The following is a 23311-nucleotide window of genomic DNA, read 5'->3' as shown; positions in this document are numbered from 1 at the left end:
AGAATGCGACTCAGCCATAAAAGAATGAGATATTGCTGTCTGCAGCAACACTGATGGCCCCAGGGATTATCATAATAAGTGAAGCAAATCAAAGACAAATATCATATGATATCACTTGCATGTGGAATCTAAGAAAATGATACTTATTTACAGCGTATTTGTAAATGAATGAACTTATTTACAAAACAGAAAGAATTTCACAGATATAGAAAAACAAATTTAGGGGGGCTTCCCTGGTGGTCCAGTGGCTACGACTTGGCATTCCCAATCCAGGGGGAAACTAGATCTCACATTCCACAGCTAAGACCAGCACAGCTAAATAAATATATAATTAAAAAAAAAAAACTTATGGTTACCAAAGGGAAAGGGGGAGGAGAGAGGGATAAATTAAGAGTTTGGGATTAATATATACATACTATACACAAAATAAACAAGCACCCTGTATAGCACAGAGAACTATATTCAGTATCTTGTAATAACTTAGGATGGACAAGAATCTGAAAAAAAGAACTGAATCACTTTACTGTATACTTGAAACTAATACAACACTGTAAATCAACAGTACTTCAATGAAACAAAATAAACAAACACAAGTAAGTGGTAGAACTGAGATTCAAACTCAGGTCTGTAGTCTTCCAAGTCTGCTGAGGCGGGAAGTGGTAGATTCGAGTTGGGTGCCTCTTTCCTCCCCACTAAATCACTGGGCAATTCCATCACTTCCTTGTCACTGAAGGAGACCAGGTTTTGCCATCTTACAATATGCCACGTTGGCATGAGGATAATTTTGAACTAAAGGCAATTAAAAAACCCAGCCAATTAAGGAAAAGCTCTTTACCTCCCCCTTTAATTACCTAAATTTACATTGGAAAGAAGGGCTGTACCAGGAAGATACCTGTTACCAGGGATATATTTGTATCCAAAAAACTCATCTGCAGAACAGGCAACCCCAGTTTTCCAAACATCTCCTCTGCCTTCCTGTGAGTGGCTTTCCTCCCTTTGTATCCTCAAACCCCTACTCCTTTCTTAAACCCCTGTTAATAATCAGGATGTTATTTAAACTTCAATTACCTGATGGCCTTTTGAATCTGCGTATTATAATGGAACACCCATTAAGTACGTAATTCTGTTTGTTTTTTCTCCTGTTGATCGGTCTTACATCAATTTAATTATTAGACCAGGCAAAGAACCTAGATGGGAAAAAGGGAAAAATTTTACACCCTGCATCACACCATGGGGGCTTCCCTGATAGCTCAGTTGGTAAAGAATCCACTTGCAATGCAGAAGACCCTGGTTGGATTCCTGGGTTGGGAAGATCCACTGGAGAAGGGATAGGCTACCCACTCCAGTATTTTTGGGCTTCCCTTGTGGTTCAGCTGGTAAAGAATCCTCCTGCAATGTGGGAGACCTGGGTTCGATCCCGGGATTGGGAAGATCCCCTGGAGACGGGAAAGGCTACTCACGCCAGTCTTCTGGCCTGGAGAATTCATGGAGAGTCGGACACAACTGAGCAACTTTCACTTTCACTTCACTTCACACCATGGACATGTATGTGTAAATCTATCAACCAAGGAGAGAGGTTTCCTCCATAAATTGTTTTGCTAATATTAAAATTTTATACCTGATTGAATTAAATAACTATGTGTTAGACATTCAATATCTATTATTGTCTATTAAGAAAATCTACTCTTTCCTTGGGAGGGTTGCCTATAATGGTAATATAATCCACTCATTGGGTAATATTCCCCGATCCTCAGCCTGTTTTGCACCTGCAGCGTGCCTTTTGTCAGAGGTGGGTATGCAAAAGCCAGGGGTGGAGGTGGGTGAGAATTAAGTATTTCTTTCTCATGTGAATGGGAGGAGCCCTTTATTCCACCTCTTGAAAACCCCCATTAAAAGCCTCCACTGCCCCGGACAACCACAGAGCAAGTTCTCCAGCAAGGAGCCAGAATGACTGCTAATGCCAAATTTATTGACTACATTGATGAAGCTTTGGAAAAATCAAAAGAAACTGTACTGTCTCACTTGCTTTTCACCTATCAGGGGATTCCTTACCCAGTCACCATGTGCACCTCAGAGACTTTCAAAGCCCTGGACGCCTTTGAAGCCAGAAGCGATGACATAGTTCTAGCATCTTATCCAAAGTGTGGTAACTAACAAAAATTTTCTACAAGGGCACTTTTTCAGAGTGAGTAGATGGGGAAGGTGCAAGGAGAAGGTGGGAGGAGGGCAGGCTATCTCATCTCTACATGAAGCCAGAAACTGGAAAGGTGGGTAGCTATGGTGAATCAGAACAGAGCCTGTGAAATCAGTAACTAGAACTGGTAGATTTAGAAACCCCAGTGTCTGAGGGCTTCCCCAGGGCCCAGTGGTAAAGAATCCGCCTGTGATGCAGGAGACTCAGGTTCAGTCCCTAGGTTGCAAAGATCCCCTGGAGGAGGTCCTGGCAACCCACTCCGGTATTCTCGCCTTGGAGAATCCCACGGACAGAGGAGCCCGGCGGGCTGCAATCCATGGGGTCACAAAGAGTCAGACATGACTGAAACTACTGACCATGTGTGACGCAGTGTCTGAGGGAGGAGGTGTGTGTGAAAAGAACAGGATGGATGATGAGTGCAGAAGGAGCTGTATGGTGGGGCTAGCAAACAGAAACAGGGCCCACTTTCCATGGAGTACTCACGGTAGCCAAGATGTTCATCTTGACTTTTGGCTGAAGACAAGGATGGGCTTATCTATAAACATCTGTGCCTTCCATGTACTAGGTTATTTTTCAGGATCAAAGACCAATCCTCCTGTTTCTCAAGCCAGCTTTATAGTGGTCCTTCATCAGTGGAGGATAAAATGTTAAGAAACTAAATTATTCTATTTTATACAATCTACTTTTGATTTTTTTTTTTCTTTTTGGCCACACTGGGTGGCATGTAGGATCTTAGTTCCCTGACCAGGGATCATACCTGCACCCCTACAGTGGACGCATGGAGTCTCAACCACTAGACCACAGGAAAGTCCTACTTTTGATCATTTTTAACTGTTATTCCATCTCTGTTTGTTAAAGCCAACTCCATTTCATATTCTCTTTTTTAATTGATGCTGTATTTTTATAAAAATCAAAATCACACATTTCTGTAGAAAATATTCATTAAGGTAAAATACATGATACACAATAAACAACCATTTCTATAGTATAACATTGTTCTGTAAAGAAGATATTCTAGATTTTTTTAAAAAGCATTGCCTTTTGTTAAAGGAGAAATTTAAGAAACAAGATAATCTGATTTTTATACCAGAGTAAGTAAATGCTCTTTTCCATAAAACTCTGCTTCTTTCCACAGCCCAGGTTATTCTGAATGCAGAAGAAACAGTTGTACACATCAGGGAATTGTTGTAGGTTTTCTTTTCTTTTTTTTCTTTTTTTAAGGCTGTAACATAGCTTGCAGGATCTTGGTTCCCAGACCAGCGATCAAACCTGGGCCCCCGGGAGTGGAAGCACAGAGTCCTAATGACTGGACGGCCAGAGAATTCTCTCATTGTAGATTTTAATTTTTATGATATGTATGTTTAAGTAACATGCTTTTATTATATCAAGACTCCTTAATGAGCTTCGATTCTCTGATTTTTCTTATAGGTTCTAACTGGATTCTCCACATCGTTAATGAATTAATGTTTGCTGATTCTAAACAAAAGTATGAATACCCAGAATTCCCAGTTCTTGAATGTGGGGACCCAGAAAAATATCAGGTTGGTACAAAAGAGCCTTGAAACTTAGAGCAAATTATTCTAGAAAGTAAAATTGGGGGATTTTTAGTTTTGAGTTCAGAAAATACAACACTAAATAATTCATTGTGTGCTTATCATATAATCCCAGCACTTTTCAGGAATTATCTCATTTTACTACAGAATCACCTTATTGCTATTACTTACAAATGATTAAATCATTAGTGTTTGTGTGAAGGTAGTAACAGGTCATCCTACCTGTTATTAATATTATCTATCGCATGTTATTACTCACCTTATCAATGTAACTAACTAGGGCCTGGATGTGAGACAGGATGTTGTTCTCCCTGCCAGGAGGGACAAGAAAAAGGGGGAGGAAGGATCTGCCTCAAGATTTTGGTGCTTGGACAGAACAGGAGAGAGGACCATCCAGCCCCCCTCCACACTTAGACACACCAGAAACACGTGGTGGGAAGGGAAGACTGTATCCAACTGGAAACCACATTCCCAGCAAAACTTACCAGAAGTGCTCACCAGCAAAACTCCCAACAGGCAGACAGAACACAGTTCCTAAAAATAAAGTCACTTAGGGCGTTCAGAAAATTTCTGGAAAGAGATGGAGACACTTGCCAGGATGACAAATACAGACTTAAAAGTTGGATCCCAGTTGGAAGGAAACTTATTTCCATGGACTGGGCCGAAGTAACAGAAAAATATATTGTAAATGAGGTGTTCAGGGATTTGGGTTTTGAAGTCTTTTGATGTCTATAATTTATCGGAAATGTTTATTTTTCTCTTAGAGTATTTTTAAAAGCACTTTTTGCATTATAATTGTCCCTTGTGGCTCAGCTGGTAAAGAATCTCCTGCAATGTAGGAGACGTGGGTTCGATCCCTGGGTTGGGAAGATCCCCTGGAGAAGAGAAATGTTACCCACTCGAGTATTCTGGCCTGGAGAACTCCATGGAATGTAGTCCATGGAAGAGTTGGACACGACTGAGTGACTTTCACTTTCATATTTCATATACAAAGATCGTTTTCTATGCAATGTGCCTTTTATTTTAAAATGGAAATGTGTGAGAGGATAAGCTTCATTTAATGGTTATTCACTTTATACAGAAAATTTTTCTAAAATATATACATTTTTTTTTCCTGAGATGTATCTGTATTTCGACTTTACATTGCTTACAGTTGGCTATATCATGCATTTTCGTGAACATATAATTATACATTTACCTAGTTTTGTTACAATCAACCTCCATTTTCCCACTGGATATTTTTCTAACCCTTTTAAGGAACTTTACCATTTCTCACATGTCTTAAAGAGATTTTTGGCCATGCAGTTTGGTGGGAATGGCACTCTATCACTTAATCTGAAAATTGCCATCTGTGTGATTTTGCACAAAGGACTTAAAACCTCAAAGTCGCTTGTTAATCCTTAAAATGGGGGTTACAATATCTACCTGAGAGGATTATTGTGAATGAATGTAAAAGTACTTCCAAAACTGGAATCAAGAACAATAACTACTAATCATCACTTGGGCCCATAGCATTGATTTTAAAAAATTTTAAGTCAGTTTTTGCTCCCTTGCTTGAGCTGGGGTCTCTAGCTAATTTTTCACAGAACCATTGGCTATCAACATCTAAATATAATTTCATTGCTTGAAATGATGACCAGCATGGAAAAAAACACTGAAAGCATTAGCCCACCACAGAACATACACTAAAGCCTTAAAATAAAAGCCTTAACCCTATCTGATTAAACAGAGCTTCATTTTGTAAATTATCAGTAGAAGTAGATTACAAAGACAAAAAGAATCAATCATAGAGTCCTTATATTGACAAGAATTTCTCTCATAAGATATTTCTCAGATATTTAAGTGATTCTGCACTTTCAGGTTCTGTTAGGATATTTGACTGCATGGAGTTTTGCTGGTTTAAGAAAAAAAAGATCTAGATGTTAAAAATGAATTTGGAGGAGCTATAGAAAGACTTGAACATTTCTGTTAATGACTTGGAATGTAGAAAAGATCCACATTAAGTGAAAGAGTGGATTGCAGATTTTGAGCTGTCTTGAAGAAAATGATTTGGGGATGGCTGTGGGAAAAGGTAAATTTTTCTAAAAAAAAAAAAAACAATGACCAAAAAAAAAAAAAAAAGATTGGGCAATGGAAAGCAGGACAGAAGAAGGAAGTTCAAAAGGAAGTTTTCAATTGCGTATTTCCTTGTGATTCTCCATTCCTCATCCCCCACCAAGAAAACAGAAATAAAGAAAATCTAGAGAAGGATGTGGAAGAGGAATAATAGTAGAGACTGAGACTGCTCTTCAGGTACTAAACCGAGGAGTGATTCACCACACACACACACACACACACACACACACACACACACACACACCCCACACACAACACACACCACACACACACCCACAACACACCCACAACACATACACAACACACACACACAACACATACACACACACACACACACACACCCCACATAAGGTTTAACCTTATTGTTTATATTTTCAAGAGAATGAAACAGTTTCCATCACCAAGGATTTTGGCAACTCATCTCCATTATGACAAATTACCTGGATCCATCTTCCAGAACAGAGCCAAGGTGAGTCCCCCTCTACTGGCATTTCAATGTGAAGTTCTTCCTGTGTAGATATTGGCTTGCTGAGGCACAGGATGAGTTTGCTACTCGTCACAGAATTTTAATGAAGAAAGTGTGCAGTTTGGTGTTTCCTTTGTTGTTTTTTCTTCAGCTATATTGGCTATAGTTGCATTCAAATGAAACGTATTTTCAGCCGGGATATAAAACATATGCATAAAGTAGCCCACCAGGCTCCACTGTCCATGGGATTTTCCAGGCAGGAATATTGGAGGGGGTTGCTATTTCCTTCTGCAGGGGATCTTCCCAATCCAGGTATCAAACCCAGGTCTTCTGTATTGCAGACGGATCCTTTACCGACTGAGCCACCGGGGAAGCCCCTAACCCCCGTTAGGTATTTGAATTCCACCAAGTGGCTGTCTGGACTACTCACATCTCCCATTACAAGGGACTGCTCTGTCTCCTCTGCCAGGTGTGGATGGCTCTGTAAAACAGTGTTTCTTTATACTGAGAATCTCCCAAATTGGAAATACCGCTTTAATCCATAATTTTCCCAGTTTAATGCAGTTCAAGAGAATCACAAACCTCAGTGATTCTTTTTTCCCCCTTGATTATTCCATAAGACACAGAGCTAAAGTAATGTATAAAGCATTTGGATTTGGAGCAAGCAGCCTTTTGAACAAAGCTTTACTTTCACAAGAAGGCAGGGCAAAAGATGAACGACAATTAAGGTAAGAAGTTGATACTGAGGTTTTATCCATACACTCCAGCCTGCTGGCCTTCACCATGCTAACTTACGTCTTTGCAAAATTATAAATTGCTATGAGCCAGAGAGGTTCCTGAGTGGTTATCAGAGCCCCAAATATAAGACCCTCAAGTGACAAGAATCTGCTGTATTTGGATTAGGGGCAGAGGTTTAGATCTCACCAAAGACATCGACTAGCACGTTCATCTCTATTCAGTGGTACTCTACTACTGTCAGTTCACGACTTTAGATTGAGGAGGTGTTCTGGAATCCAGACTCCCTCTAACTTTCAAGCCATCTACAAATTTGATAAATAGAGCTTCTATATCTTAACCTGAAACCCTCATTAAAATGTTGATGATGGTCTAGTCAGGACAGTTTTATTAAAAATCTCTGGGCAGTTTTACGTTACTTTTTCAGCCTCCTTTGCATCAGTTTTATGTGCTTAAATGTTTCTGCTGCCGGCATGCCTTCTTCCATTTGCAGAGGAAGTCATAAGCAACAAATCTACTAATTTAAGAACTATGTCCAAGAAAAAACTGCCATTAGAAATGACTTTTTCTTAGAGAACCTGTGTTGCCCACTGGTGGTTATTACTTGCTCTTTTCTGTGGCCACAAGTCATCTATTTAGTCAATTCCAAAAACATCTCCAAAATGGAGGTCATTTTGTACTTTGCAGGCGGCACAGTTTCCTCTTTCCAAAAGGGAACTGCTACCTGCCTGTTTCCGGTTCTCCGAACCTCTTGTATGCTGTCTCCAATTCTGCCAAGGTCACTAACAGTGCTCAGTAATAATGTATTCCACAACATTCTCAGTTCTTTACAGGGAAATCTGGCCAGAGGGCCCAAACCCACTTGGGGTGGCCAAGTGTTCTGCAATTTAGGGGGTTTTCTTGGGTTTCAGTTTGCTCTTTACAACATTTATTTCACACTTTTCATTCAGAAAAATGAATTTGTGGCTCATCAGAGAAGGCGGACATAACACTGAAATTCAGAAGATCTGTTTCCTCCACATCACCCATCACACCTCCAACCTGCCCTTCTTTGATCTTCTCCCACGAAACTCTAAACATTATTTTTGTTGTCCTTAACATTATTGTTATTTTTGCTTCTGGGGTGGTTTAACTTTTCAGCTCTTGTGAGCCTGCTCTTCATTCCTTTTTACATGGTCTGCATGTGACATTTTACTGTCTCAGTTTGTTAGCAAAAATTCAGTGTTACAATATCAATCTTCTTTTTCTTCTTTCTTTCCCCCTTTTCCCCAGGCTTCCTTATCTGCCAGCTCCTGTTCCTCAACTTCTTTCTTTCTTTCTACCTCAACAAAATCAGGGAGTATACAAGAGGACACAATGCTCATACTTTCAGTTTTCCAAAGTTCAACGCCTAAACCTAGATAACTTAATTTTCTCTCTCCAGATATTGGTGCTATTTCGAAACCCTAAAGACACAGCAGTATCTTTTTTCCATTTCCACAATGATGTTCCTGATATCCCAAGCTATGGGTCTTGGGATGACTTCTTCAGACAGTTCATGAAAGGACAAGGTATGGCTGTTGGTAAAAGGTTCCTTCTGACTTCAACAGATGATCACAGAAATACAAAAATTCAAATGTGTTTTAGGATAAAGAAAGAAACAGCAAGGACCCACTGTATAGAACAGGGAACTACAGTCAATATATTGCAACAACCTACAACAAAAAAGGATATGAAAAAGACTACATATACAACTGAATTACTATACTGCACACCAGAAACTAACACAACATTGTAAGTCGACTATACTTCAATTTTAAAAATTAATAACTTTAAAAAAGAAAGAAAAAATAAATTAAGGCAGATCCAGGAACCACAATGTTACTTTTAAATAAAGCTTTCTGGGCATCAAACAGTACATTACTTTTTTACAAAATAATTTGGACAATTCAATATGTTGAGGATGAATGTTAAATAGCCATAGAACAGACATGGGACGAAAAGGCCTGAAATAGACATGTACAAAAAGCATTTCAGATTCACTTCCCACAAGTCTCTGTATAGCACAATGATAAAAGCCAAAAAAGAAGAAAACCATGACAATGAGCTGCCACACCTACGATACTTGTTTGCCAGAAAGCAAGTAAGGTTTTGTTAGATCATGTTGAACCATAATTTCTTAAGTGCCTACAAATGCTCTGGCTACCAAACTAGGTATTACATACACATATCTCATTTAAGACCATACCAACTATGAATAAGGCAGTATTAACTATAAAAAATTTAAGTCACTTACCAATGGTCTCAGTTACTTGTATGTGGCAACAACTCTACTTCCGTGGGTATAGTGGCCAGAGGTGAATAAATGTCTCTTTTTAGTAGTGAGTGGCTCTGTTGAGTGCTTACAGTATAGTGCAAGGAAGAATTAATGCCAGATGACCTTAGTGAAGTGAAGTCGCTCAGCTGTGTCCGACTCTTTGCAACCCCATGGACGGTAGCCTACCAGGCTCCTCTGTCCATGGGATTTTCCAGGCAAGAATACTGGAGTGGGCTGCCATTTCCTTCTCCAGGGGATCTTCCCAACCCAGGGATCGAACCCAGATCTCCTGCATTGCAGACAGACGCTTTACTGTCTGAGCCACTAGGGAGTTGCTAACAAGTCCCTCCAAAAGGACCACATTTAAAGGGCATCAGCACAGCAATGCAACACTGCTGCTAAGTCGCTTCAGTCGTGTCCGACTCTGTGCGACCCCTAGACGGCAGCCCACCAGGCTCCCCCGTCCCTGGGATCCTCCAGGCAAGAACACTGGAGTGGGTTGCCATTTCCTTCTCCAAGGCATGAAAGTGAAAAGTGAAAGTGAAGTCACTCAGTCGTGTCCGACCCTCAGCGACCCCATGGACTGCAGCCTACCAGGCTCCTCCGTCCATGGGATTTTCGAGGCAAGAGTACTGGAGTGGGGTGTCATTGCCTTCTCCGAATGCAACACTAGCCCATATGAATAGACACTGGGTACAGTACTGAGTCCTTAGCAAAGATTAAGTCTTGGGATTGGGGTGTAGGAGAGAAAAAGAAAGTGTACAGAAGGTGCTTATGAAGCACGGATAGGAAAGATTTGGCTTGTTTAGTAACTACTCACTAAGACCAGATGGAGGCAGTTAAGGCAAATCTAAAACAATATACTCCATTGATACAACACAAGAGAACATTCAGTGGTGGAGAAACTCATCATCATTGGGACAATCTAGTTTAGGGAATCTTTGTTGCTGATCCTTTTAGTCTAATTGTTTGATTAACAATGATAAGAAGTGGCACTGATATTAATAACTTGGATGGATTTTCTGCCTTGTAAACTTGTTAAGGTCAACTTACAGAGAGAGGCAGCTGAATGTACTGAAAACGTACAGGATGCAGAATGAGAAGGCCTGGCTTGGGCTTCATCACTTATTATTATGTGTTAGTAATTAACACTAGATAGAGTAAACTAGCTACCATTTATTGAGCACTTACCACATGCCAGGCATGCTGGCATGCTGCTCCTAACACACAGTATTTTAAAATTTTCATAATAACCAAATGAGGATAATACTATTACTATCACCATGTTACAAAGAAGAAAATAGAGGCAGAGAAAGACTCTAAACTTTGATTTCCTTAGTTGTAAAGAGAAAATAAGAATACCTGATCTATGAGAGGTAACACAGTATTGTATTTTGTTTGGTTGCATTAGCTCTGGGGTCAAACTAACATTAAAAGATGTCAATAACACATAACTTATTGTGCAGCCTTAAAATGGTTACTTAGCTCCTCTGGGTTTCTAATTCTCCATCAATAAAACGGGTATAAAATTGTACCTGTCATACTGGATTGCTTTAAAAAGCAATGAAAGATGAAATGTATGCATATCAATAAAACATTTAGAAAAGCAGAAAACCCCACCACAGTGGCATAAACAGATCAGGTTTATTTTCTTCATTTAACTAAGAAATCTGGAGATAGCAACTGACCCAGTAGACCAGTAATGTTGGGTCAGCAGCTCTGAGGTTCCCTGGGCCCTTCTGTCATGCTTTTTGTAACATTCTCTTAAGTTGTCCACTGTCCCTCTGAGCATCACCTTCAGATCACGAAGAAGGGTCACCGTGACAGGAATAATTGTTCTAGAAACCTTCCAGCAGACTCCTGATTGCTGGCTAGGACTACTTCATGTGACCAGAGTCCAAAGGGAGGCAGAAAGTGAGAAACAGAACCCTCTGACTAGCTCAGACCAAACTAATCAGGGTTTGGTTTACAACAAAGAAGGGAGTGTACTATATTTGGGGCAGGAAATTTACAGTATTTTGTACAACAAAACATGTAGAAACTGCCTGGCTCAAATCATGATAATAATTATGACAATATTATTATTACTAATAATGTTAATATTGGCTAATATTGGAGTGGGTATTATTAATCAGGCACTGTTTTAAGCATTTGACATGTGTTAATTCACTTAAAATTCACAACAACCCCATTTTACAGATGAGGAAACTAAGGTACAAAGAAGTTTAGGGAGTTTCTCAAAGGCACACAGCTGTCTAGATCTGCACTGTCCAATATGGTAGCCCCTAGCCACATGTGGAAACTGAGCATTTGAAATGTGACTAGTGCAAGTGAAGAGCTAAATTTTAAATTTTATTTTAACTTAAATTTATATTTTAAGACAGTCAATTCAGTTGCTGGAAACTTTTAAGTAAGTTTGGTATGAGTGTGTGAATCTGTTTTTTCAACTGTAAGTTTCATGAAGTCTAAATACACATCAAGTATTTTTGGCAAAAAAAACGTATCAAATTGATGTTCTTTATAAGTGTAAAATACCCACAAGCTTTTGTAGCCTTAGAATTAAAAAAAAATAAGGGCAATGTTTCACTAATAATTATTTAAGCTGATTACATGCTGAAATGATAACATTTTGGGATCTGTGGGTTAAATAGATTAAACTATTCAAATTAATTTCACCTGCTTCTTTTTACTTTTTTTAACATGGCTACTAGAAAACTTAAAGTTACAGATGTGGCTTGTATGACATTTATATTGGACAATGCTAGTCTAGATAACATGTCTCATCATTTCTTTCTGATATTATATCTGTTGGTTTTCACGTACCATTCACTATTTCTGAATTACTTCATTCATCTAAATGTTCATGAAAATTTGTAGTTCTTATGAAACCATTTTTACAACTTGCTTAGTTGTGCTACTGTTCCTAAAAATAAGAAAATGAGAAAATCTGACATCAGGACTGATTTATGTCAGTTCTTTTGGAGCAGGGATTTGTAATCTTATAGTCTTGTTTGATCATACACACATACAAATAGTTTATATTTTAGGGCACACATTAACCATTTTATCCTCATTCTATCATTTTAACCTCAATTATTTAAAATTTCTTAAGAAGTTATTTTTTTCCCTGTATTTTTAGTTTCCTGGGGAAGCTATTTTGATTTTGCAATTAATTGGAACAAACATCTTGATGATGAAAATGTTATGTTCATATTATATGAAGACCTGAGAGAGGTGAGATTATGATTATTGGTATTCTATAGCAAGATTTACTATAAATGACAACATAGAACATTTATTCATAATGTCTGCATGAACAAATATTATACTCAATTTTTAAAAATATTCCATATATGTGGTATGGTGCTAGGGGCAAAAAACAAACAATGCATATGTGTTTAGATTGTTTATTTAATAGAAATAAAATAATTCTTAGGAACTTACTACTAACAGTGACTGCTTTTTTCCCCTCTGTGATAGAGTCCAAATTAGGAATGGCAGAAACAATAGGTCTCTATTGAGGTTTAACTGAATATGCTTTTAGCTTTGAATTAATTTTTCCATACAATGTTATTTTTAAAAACTGCTTCTTCACAAATATTTAGTGAGTTCAGCATTGTTTTAGGCCTTTGTAATTTATCAGTGAATAGACTAAAGTTCACTATGTGGGAGAAGCTTACATTCTAGCTGGAGAAAGTGGGGAGACAGAATGATAAACAATAAATACAATAAAAATTTTTAATGTATATAATATGTGAGAATGAAGAAACAGCACAGCTGATTAAGGAAAACTAGAAATCCCCAAGGGTGGGGGTGTTGGGATACTGGACAAATCTCAGCATGAAATAGGATGGATAGTGGAAACTTCATGGAAGGCATGTGACATGAACCAAGATCAGAGGCAGATGAGGGAGTGAGCCAAGTAGGTAACCAGAGTAAGAGCTTTCCAGGCAGAGCAGACTGGAGCAAAGGCCCTGAGGTAGGAGTGCTCCTGGAAGGATTATGGAAAGGAGCAGATGCGGTTGGCTGTAGGGATGGACCAGAAGGGACTGACCGATGAGGACAGGCATAAGGGGGTGGACTAGAGTGGGAGAGATGGAGGGGCAGATCACCGAAATACTTTGCCTTTCACTCTGAGTGAAATGGGAAGTCACTGTAGGATTTCGAGCAGAAGAGTGATAGGAACTGACGTGTTTTTAACAGGATCATTCTGTCTGGTGTGTGAGAATATTTTAGAGAGAAGGAAAGAGAACCCAAGGAAACCCATGAGGAGGTTATTGCTCTAGTCTAGGCAATAGAAGGAAGAATGGTGGCTCAGACCTGAAAGGGCCATGGAGGGGAAGAGAAGTGGTTGAATTCTGAACTTATGTTGATGGAAAAGCTAGTAGGATTTGCTGCTGGACTGGATGAGGGAAAGAGTAGTGAGAACAAACAGAAGTCGAATGAGACCCCAGTATTATTGGTCCAACCAACTGGGAGGATTGAGCTGTCACCATGGGAGTAGGAGAAGCAGGATTGTGGGGAAGACCAGGGATCTGGTTTTAAACATCAGAAGGCTAAGATGGTTATGAGTCATCCAAATGGTGAGGCCAAGTAGGCAGCTGGGTATTGGAAGTCTCAAATGCAGACAGAGTTCTGAGCTACAGATGTAAATCTGGCCCACAAATGACATTTAAAGTCATGAGATTACATATCTAATATGTAAGCATATGGACAGAGAAGTTGACCAAGAACTGAGGCTTGCAGCCCTCCAACATGAAAAGTTTGAATAAAAAGGGAGGAATCAGCAAAGGCGACTAAGGAGTAGCTAATGACATAGGAGGGAAACCAGAGTCCTGGAGCTCCAGGGAAGAAAGCACGTTAAAGGGGAAGAGACTCAAATGCTCTCTAACTGAATTGGGTCTTTAACACTAGTTTCTCCTGACATTCTCATAAAACAAAAAAGTGTAATTGAATTCATCCCTTCTCTTTATGGTATGTATACATATAACATGAAAGAACATATTAATGTAGTCTTTTCCCCTTCTCGTCTAGAATGTTCCTAAAAAAACTTGTGATTCATGGATGTTAGTGTTGTCCCAAATGTTAATCATTCTTTCTTGCAGTTGGTAGGAGGTTGCCTGTTCAATCTGATTTGGGGACTGCTGTAGTAGATAGCCTGCTCCTTCGGGAAATTCAGATTGCACGCTAGCATATTAAAGATTGACAGATTCTACAAACAAACAAACAAAACCTTACCTTTACTAATCCAAAGCTTCCACATTTATTTGACTGCGACCCTTAACCCTCCTTCCCCCGATGAAACATCTATCAGCACCTTGAAATATATTAATGTTTCGTAGAATACAGTTTAAGAAACTGTTCTGGAAGATTTCTAAATCTCCATTGGTCAATGATACTGTTGAGAAGGTTGATGATACAAAGGTATTAAATGATACATTCCAAGACTCATTCTAGCTTTTATGATTCTAAAAATGAGCCATTCTTGATAGAATTAAATATTAGCTACAAACAGGATGTAGAAGAAAAGAGAATTTGAATGAGCACATACAAATGTATTAATTTCCTCAGCTGGTTTATACTGGTGCTTTTTAACAAAATGAATGTCATCTTAGATAAAATTCTACCCTACTAATGAATGCTTACTGTCACTCTATACCCTGAATAGTTCAATAAGTCGTAAATTGAAACTACAAACTAAAATCAGTACAGAGTATCGTAAAGGGAAATTTCAAATATTTATACTGAAGTATCAAAGTAAGTTTGAAGAGATAGAAAGGGACAGCTGAATTAGAGAATTAGGCTTAAAATACATTCTAAGAAGCCTGTCTTTGCTTGGGGCACAATTCCCATAGAAAGAAGTCTATCCTCTAAAATTTTGTTTTCAGAATCTGGCCACTGGAATAAAACGAATCGCTGAGTTCTTCGGATTCTCTCCATCTGGGGAGCAGATTCAAACTATTTCGGCACAAAGTACCTTCCATGCCATGCGAGCAAAATCCCAAGAAACACACGGTGCTGTGGGCCCGTTCCTGTTCCGCAAAGGTAAAGCTGCCTTGATTTCTGAGCCATCCATCAGTCTGCACGTAACAGGCAATTCAAACAACTTTATGCTGAAGAAGACAGGATTTTCTTTGTCTCTTCCTCAACAAGAAGTCTGACATAGATCAGAGCTGGAACTGGTAACTCCACGCTATCTTTTAGAGTACTAAGCTCCTCCCACCTTTCTCTTGCCACCTGCTGATAAAAGGAGAGCAGCTCAGTTCAGTTCAGTCGCTCAGTCGTGTCCAACTCTTTGCGACCCCATGAATCGCAGCACGCCAGGCCTCCCTGTTCAGCTAGAGCTCCTGAATTACAATAAAGTTAAAGGGTTATTTTATTAAAACAAAAATGGAGTGGCAAGAGAATCACATGCATTTGCTGAGTGAGCCCCCTCTACAGAACTTTGTGGGAAGCCTCATTCAGTGGCTTACATCTCATTGGTCACTTCTCACGGTGCTGTTGGCTGGAAAATGTAATTTTTTTTAAAGGTGGGTGTGTTATTACTTAATCAAAATCAAAGTTTTATTAATAAAGGAGAAGGAGAAAATGAGTGTTGGATAGGCAACCAGTTGTCTCTGGCACTGATGATTTTACTAAATTTCATTAAAGTATTCTAATTTCTTATGCAAATTTATGATAATATAGCCCAAGGATTGTCAGTTTTCTTTTTTATTGCATATATAATTAAAGTATAAAGTGATTTAGAGGCAGCACATATAACAACTATCACTTATTAGGCATGAATCATGTGGTAGGCCCTTTGCTGGGCTTAAATTTTACAGCAAAAATATATTAAATCCTTAATTTTATAATATGGGCACCAAGACTCAGAGATATTAACTGATCCTTTGTCACAAAGCTAACTGGGCTTCCTAGGTGCACTAGTGGTGAAGAACCCAACTGCCAATGCAGGAGACTAAGAGATTCAGATTCGATCCCCGGGTCAGGAAGATCCCCTGGAAGAGGGCATGGCAACCCACTCCAGTATTCTTGCCTGGAGAATCCCATGGACAGAGGAGCCTGGTGGGCTACAGTCAATAGGGTTGCACAGATTCAGATACGATTGAAGCAACTTACCATGCACGCACGAAGCTAATTAATGAAACGGGATACAAATGTAGGTCTACTTGATTCTACTATACTTTGTCAAATGAAGACTCATTTAAAAAAATCCACTGTGAATACAACATTGTATATAAATCTGGCTTTGGTTTGCCTCCTGACTTTAACTCTGATTTTTATGCCTTATTTTATTAGCTTTAAGAAGAGGGGAAAAATAAAACCTTTCTTTGTATATTGTTAATCAAATACTCTTCAGAATAGAAAAAATTCTAACAGTAGTAATTTTAAAATATTACACTATTCCATGTAGAAAATTCAGAAAGTACAGAAAGATATGAAAAAGTACTAAAAATTATCCACATTTTTCCCGCCAGAGGCAGGGTTGACTTTTTGACACATTTCTTCCAGCCTTATTCTGTGATGTTTCATATAGTTGATGACATTTGTAAAGAGTTTTGTTTTTTTATTCCCTTCATATATGTAAGCATTTCCTCACATCATTAAAACTGCTTTATAAATATACATTTCATGGCTATGCAACAAGGAGCTTAACAACGTCAACCCAAATCATCAAATGAGTCTAAGGAAAAGAGTAACTTCTTTACTTTTAAAATCACGTAAGAAAAATATATCTCAATCTCAGGCAAAATAATAATTTTTTGCAAAATTTTCAGCACTTGGAGACTTAACCAAAAGCTGCTATAAAAATATTAATTTATCTTCTTAATGGGTATTTAAAGTATTAAAAGACTTTAGAGAGAAAAAAATGATTCTAAAAAGGTGGTATTTTGGTCCCAGGTGTTGGAAGAAGGGTGGAGATGGGAGGTCGCTGAGGTGAAGGGCCCCCTTAGTGACACTGAAAAAGTACATCACCTACCACAGCACACCACACCAATGGGGACGCCCAAGTGGATCTTGCTAACTTTACAAGAAAAATTACACTAGTTTTTTAAGACTGTGTAATTTTTTTTCATGTGTCCATTTCACATTTCAAAGTGAAACTCTGCACGGAGAAATGGTAAAATCAAGGTGAAATATTCTAACAGGTGTCTAAGTCTACTGATTTTTTTGTGTGTGTTGTAGGTGAAGTTGGTGATTGGAAAAACCTGTTCAGTGAAACTCAGAACCAGGAAATGGATGAAAAATTCAAAGAGTGCTTAGCTGGCACTGCCCTGGGAACAAAGTTGAAGTATAACTCATACTGCCAGCCTTGATTCTGGTCAATTCAGCTTATTTTCCTTAATAATAACTGAATTTAAATATCAATAATTACATAATAATCAATCAATAATGATAATTAAACATTTTAGACATAAACAATGTTTAATAATGAAAACAAATGAAAATTTTGAGCACAAACATAAGTTTGTTCACATTTTACAGAAAGATAAGTTTAGCCATCCAAAAGGGATGCTGTATTTAGTGATGTATCCTGGAGTTTTAACTTCTTTCATGCTCTGGATTCACACAAGACCATAGGCCAATACTATCAGAGATATACCTACGTCTGTTTGTGCATAGATGAGACAGGGATCATGATCACAATGTTTTGCCCTCTCACAAAAATCCCTCTCTTCCTCACTATGGATCAGAGCCCTTGTGATCTGATCCTTTGTGAACTTACTGCTGTGGGAAATTTAATTCCAATTCTCCCTGAAGTAAAATGAATAAATCCTATTCTAATTTGATTCAAGAAAAACACATTGCTCATGTACTCTGTGTGTGTCATTTCAGAAAGCTCTATGGAAGCCCACTCTCAAGGGACTTCATATTTCTACTTAATACAAGCTTTATTTTAAAGCTAAATATTAGAGGTTGTGTTATTCTGGCATGAAGGCTTTCCTACCAGAGAGCCTCAAGTAAGCATGTGGATCTGCAAGAGAAAGCAGAAAGTGAAAGTGTTCTGGGGGGAAAAAAAAAAAAAAACAACTTTCAACAATCTCCTTAATAGTTACACTATAGCTAGTTTCACTGTAAAGCTAAGTTCTACACAGTTAAGAATAGAATGAGTCATAAAAAAGTTAAATAAAATTGCTTTGAGAAAGATTACAGGACTACTATTTCTAGCAGTATGGTAGATTAAGTAAACTGAAGATTCTTCCCTCAAAACACTAAGAAAGGCTACATAAAAATTCCTTCAGGGGCACTGGTCAGCTTCCAATAAAGTGAGTGGACTTAACAGAGACCAAAACTAAAGAGAGAACTGAGAACTAGGGTGAATAAGAATCAGAGAAGACCTTGAGATGTCAATCAGAAATCTGCAGGAACAGAGACTTGGGTTTTAACGCCCAAGTCCATATGATTGGAGCAGGAATAGACAAATAAACCAAACCAAACAAAACAAACAGAATAAAATACAGTGGCCAAACTGACCCACAAATGTAAAGAAAGTTCAAATACGACAGAGGTGGCATTGCATATCATAGGAACAGACTAAACTCTTCAACATTTGATGCTAAGACAACTGCTTATGATAGAGAAGAAATAAAATCAGACCTCTACTGCACATCACTCAAAAAAATTAATTCCATACAAATTAAAAGGCTGTATGTCAAAAGATGATTTAAAGACTACGTTTTTAGAAGCAAATACAAGTTAATATTTTTATGACTACAGAGTAGGATTTATTAAGCAAGAAACAAAAAAAAACACAAAAAGGAAACAATTTATATTTTGGGCAACATTAAGATTTAAAATGTAGAACAGCATCATTAAGAAAGTAACACCAAATGAAACAGCATGTCAGAATTAAACTTCCACACTGTTGTGGAGCCACCCTCCCTTGCCCCCCAAAAAGAGAACAAAGTTCAGGTCACTTACTGCTGGGTTACTGCTACTGCTGACACCAGAGATGGCCTCTGCCCTTTGAGAGCTGACAGGGGAGCATGAGTCCAGCTTCTGCTAACTCCCCTGAGCTTGCTTGTCAACTGGTCTGTCACAGGAAAATGGGACTTCCTTCTATATTCCAAGTCTTGCACCACTGTTTATCCATCACTGGCAAGACCTGAATTATATTGAGAATTTTAACTCCATAGTAATCTGGAAAATGTGGTTTTAACCTTCCATACATTATAATCCAGGAGATGCGGAGACATGGAAGGGAGTTGAAATGGAAGCTAAGTCAAACTTAATAACATATAGTACAGTCCACTCTTTCTACCAATAATCTTTCAAGCAAACAACAAATCTATGTTCCCACTTAATGCAGTTGTTCCCTTCAAATGGAAACATGCTTATCCTACCTCCTAAATCTGTATGCCCACTGTGATAGTTCATCCTCATTTCAGTCACAACCCCACTTTAAGACACTGTCCTAAAGACTATCTTATAAAATTAACCACCATCAGCAAATGTCAAGTAAAAAGGGAAGGGAGGACAATTAAAAGAGGTCCACCCACTGCTGAGCATACACACCGAGGAAATCAGAACTGAAAGAGAGACACGTGTACCCCAATGTTCATCACAGCACTGTTTACAATAGCTAGCATATGGAAGCAACCTAGATGTCCATCGGCAGATGAATGGGTAAGAAAGCTGTGGTACATATACACAATGGAGTATTACTCAGCCATTAAAAAGAATAGTTCTAATTGAATCAGTTCTAATGAGGTACATGAAACTGGAGCCTATTATACAGAGTGAAGTAAGTCAGAAAAAAAACCAATACAGTATATTAATGCATATATATGGAATTTAGAAATATGGTAATGATGATCCTATACACAAGACAGCAAAAGAGACACAGATGTAAAGAACAGGCTTTTGGACTCTGTGGAAGAAGGCAAGGGTGGGACGATTTGAGAGAGAGCATTGAAACATGTATATTAGCATATGTAAAATGGTTTGCCAGTCCAGGTACGATATATGAGACAGGGCGCTCAGGGCTGGTGCACTGGGGCAACCCTGAGGGATGGGATATGGGGAGGGAGGTGGGAGGGGGGTTCAGGATGGGGGACACATGTATACCCATGGCTGATTCATGTCAATGTATGGCAAAAACCACTACAATATTGTAAAGTAATTAGCCTTCAATTAAAATAAATAATTTACCAAAAAAAGTTAATTTGTATATAACAAAGACAAAGCTATGGAAAAACATGCATGCTTCTATGGTTCTTTATTTTGCATCTGGTCATGAGACCATAGCTGGTGTTTATAACTCCTTGTTCATTCCTCCCTTTGCCATCAGATGTCTCCCTGGTTAGTAGGGTGATGCAGACCTTCAGTCTTGAAGGATCCGGGTCCTTAACATTCCCACCTGTGTTAGAGACCTCTCAATTTCCATTAATGAAAATATCACTCACCACTGAATGTGGAACTACTGAAAGGAACTCCAGAGAAACCTCGGGTTGAAGATGCGCTTACCTCTGGCTGCATCACTATTTCCCCTTGCTAATTCATATCAATCAGTCCAACCAGATCAGTAACCCCCTCATTATTATTATTGTTATTTTGGCCATGACACACGGTGTGTGAGATTGTAGTTCTCCAACCAGGAATGGAACCCATGCCCCCTGCATTGAAAGCTTGAAGTCTTAACCAGTGGACCAACCACCAGGTAAGTCCCTCCCCTTTATTTTCTTGATAACTTAATGGCAAGATGCACCTGCAATCTCCACGTGCAGTTTCAAATTCCTCTTCAAGGAACTACGTGGTGAAAACAGAGCCCCAAATCATAGAAACAGGAAGCACTTATTTTGCAAGAATTTCATTAGGTTTAATCATGGAAGACAACCCTTTTACATCTGCTGATTCCTGGGCTCATGTATTCTGGCCATGGAAGAAAGAGCAACTAGGGTCAGAACACATACTATACCTGAAGGACAGTACACCCAGCTTGCCAAGTGCTATCTCCTACCTGGGGCTGTAACTGAGTCTTTAATACTTGATCCCTCTATCTTATAAGCTAGCTGCTTTCAGGTGATAAATTCAAGATAAAACCATTGAATCCCATGGTAGTCGGTGTACTGCCTCACTTCTTTTTCTGCAAAATGGGTTCCTTACTAAGGCATATCATTATGACGAACAAGGTATTTGGAAAGGCTACCAATGATGGCGCTGGCAGAAGCACTAGAGGAAGAAAAGGCAAGTCCATACCTGGAATGCATGCTTTCTCCACAGAAGGCAGATCCCTGCCCCACTCCATGACGGAAGGGCTCCATGTAACAACCTGCCACCAGGTGGTGGGCTGGTCTCCATAGGTGTTCAGGGTACTTGTGCTGGGGTCTCAATGTTGGGCTCTGCTGTCGGAGTGTTGGGCATTCAGCAGTTACATCCACCTTGACAAGATTGCACGCGTATCTCACCCATTCCTATTCGTTTGTGTTAAACGAGCACTGGGGTAGCTGGGGAAACGCCAACTGACATCTACAGACGTTTTCTTGCACACTAGCTTCTCAAGTCTCCTTAGAAGGGGGTACCTCTCATGAAGATTCACAAGGAAATCCAATACACTCAGACTCTGTGTCCCTTCCAAGTGGTCACTCACATCCTTTTCCCCCAGACCTCCTTATCAATGCTCTGACCTTGTTCCCCAAATCTCCAAATATCCAGATAAACTGTAGGCCACTAGCTTTCTCTCCTCCCAAGTGACAACTCAGTGTACTGGTTGAAGCGGCACCCTAGAAGGATTTCCCTTCTCCCACTGTCGTTTAGGGCCACTTCCCTGAAGGGCTGTTGGAACACATCAGTTCATTTCAGTTAAAGCCAGTGTATAGTGCTTCACCTGAATTTTCCTTTCTCAGCTGCCTGGTCACAGGGAACTCCCCATGAGACCAGAGATGTGGGCTGATAAAGCAGAGAGCAGGAGTGCGTGCCGTAGGGGTCTTAGATATCTGCTCACGTAACACAACTGTGGCCTGCCATCTATTTCAGCACTAGAAACTCCAGGAAGTTTACCACTGCTAATGGTGTCTGGTGAGCAAAACTTTCTGACTACTGCTCTGACCCTGCGGCCCTGTTTTTGGAGGCAGGATGGAGTTAAGTGTTGCCACATGGCCTCTGCCAGTCTGGGAGCCATAATCTCCATTGAAATCAGGTAGTTTTTCAATCCCAACATCTCCTGTCAACATTCCTCACCCACCGTGGACAGCCACCACAGAGCTTTTCAAAGATGAAAATATGCTTCTCAAGGCCTGGTGAAGGAGAGTCCTTTGGATATTCTAAGGGGGCATGGTTAGAAAGAGAATGGACAGGTTACATATGATTAATCTACTCTAACAATCCTGATTCCCTAAGTATTTTTGATTTCTTCATTTGTATTACTCGGCATCACAATTTCATTTAATGTTGGCCACCACTGAGCCCAGGTGATAGTAAACCAACTAAACAAACTCTTAGAACCACTCCCAGGGCTGGAGGCAGCGCGAGTGCATACTGTGAACTATGTTCCTTTTCTCATGTTACCTTTACAGTCATATCCACACACTTTTCTTGGGCTTCTGCTGATAAAAATTAGTGAAATCAGGTAATTCTTTCATTATGTAAACTGTATTCTCTGGGTCAGATCTTGTCTGTATCCTCTTGGAGCATTCTAGCATCTGATTCTAGTTCTAGAAGAGAATTCATGAGGTAGGAATAGGACATTTGGAAAATCAGCACCTCCTTACAAGGTGACAACTTCAGGCTCTTCATGCTTGGCTGTACCAGCCTTATCCAACAAGCATGGAAGGGCTGTGGTGACTCAGCAGAATTTTGGAGGGCAGTGGACTCCTTTCAGTTCAGTTCAGTTCAGTAGCTCAGTCTTAGCTCTTTGTGACCCCATGGACCGCAGCATGCCAGGCCTCCCTGTCCATCACCAACTCCCGGAGTTCACCCAAACTGCTGTCCATTGAGTAGGTGATGCCATC

General features: G+C 39.3%; 1 protein-coding gene across 1 annotated transcript; it reads left to right on the top strand.

Annotated features, from left to right (window-relative positions):
* SULT6B1 (sulfotransferase family 6B member 1) lies at nucleotides 1856–17777 on the top strand. The gene is made up of 7 exons (XM_005686490.3): nucleotides 1856–2146; nucleotides 3623–3735; nucleotides 6242–6331; nucleotides 8487–8613; nucleotides 12499–12593; nucleotides 15248–15404; nucleotides 17547–17777. The coding sequence occupies exons 1-7, from the start codon at nucleotides 1948–1950 to the stop codon at nucleotides 17675–17677; spliced, it is 912 nt and encodes a 303-aa protein (XP_005686547.1). The 5' UTR covers nucleotides 1856–1947; the 3' UTR covers nucleotides 17678–17777.

The sequence above is a fragment of the Capra hircus genome, chromosome 11 (assembly GCF_001704415.2).
Source record: "Capra hircus breed San Clemente chromosome 11, ASM170441v1, whole genome shotgun sequence".
In the NCBI taxonomy this organism is placed as follows: Eukaryota; Metazoa; Chordata; class Mammalia; order Artiodactyla; family Bovidae; genus Capra; species Capra hircus.
This window is presented reverse-complemented; position numbering and strand designations above follow the sequence as displayed.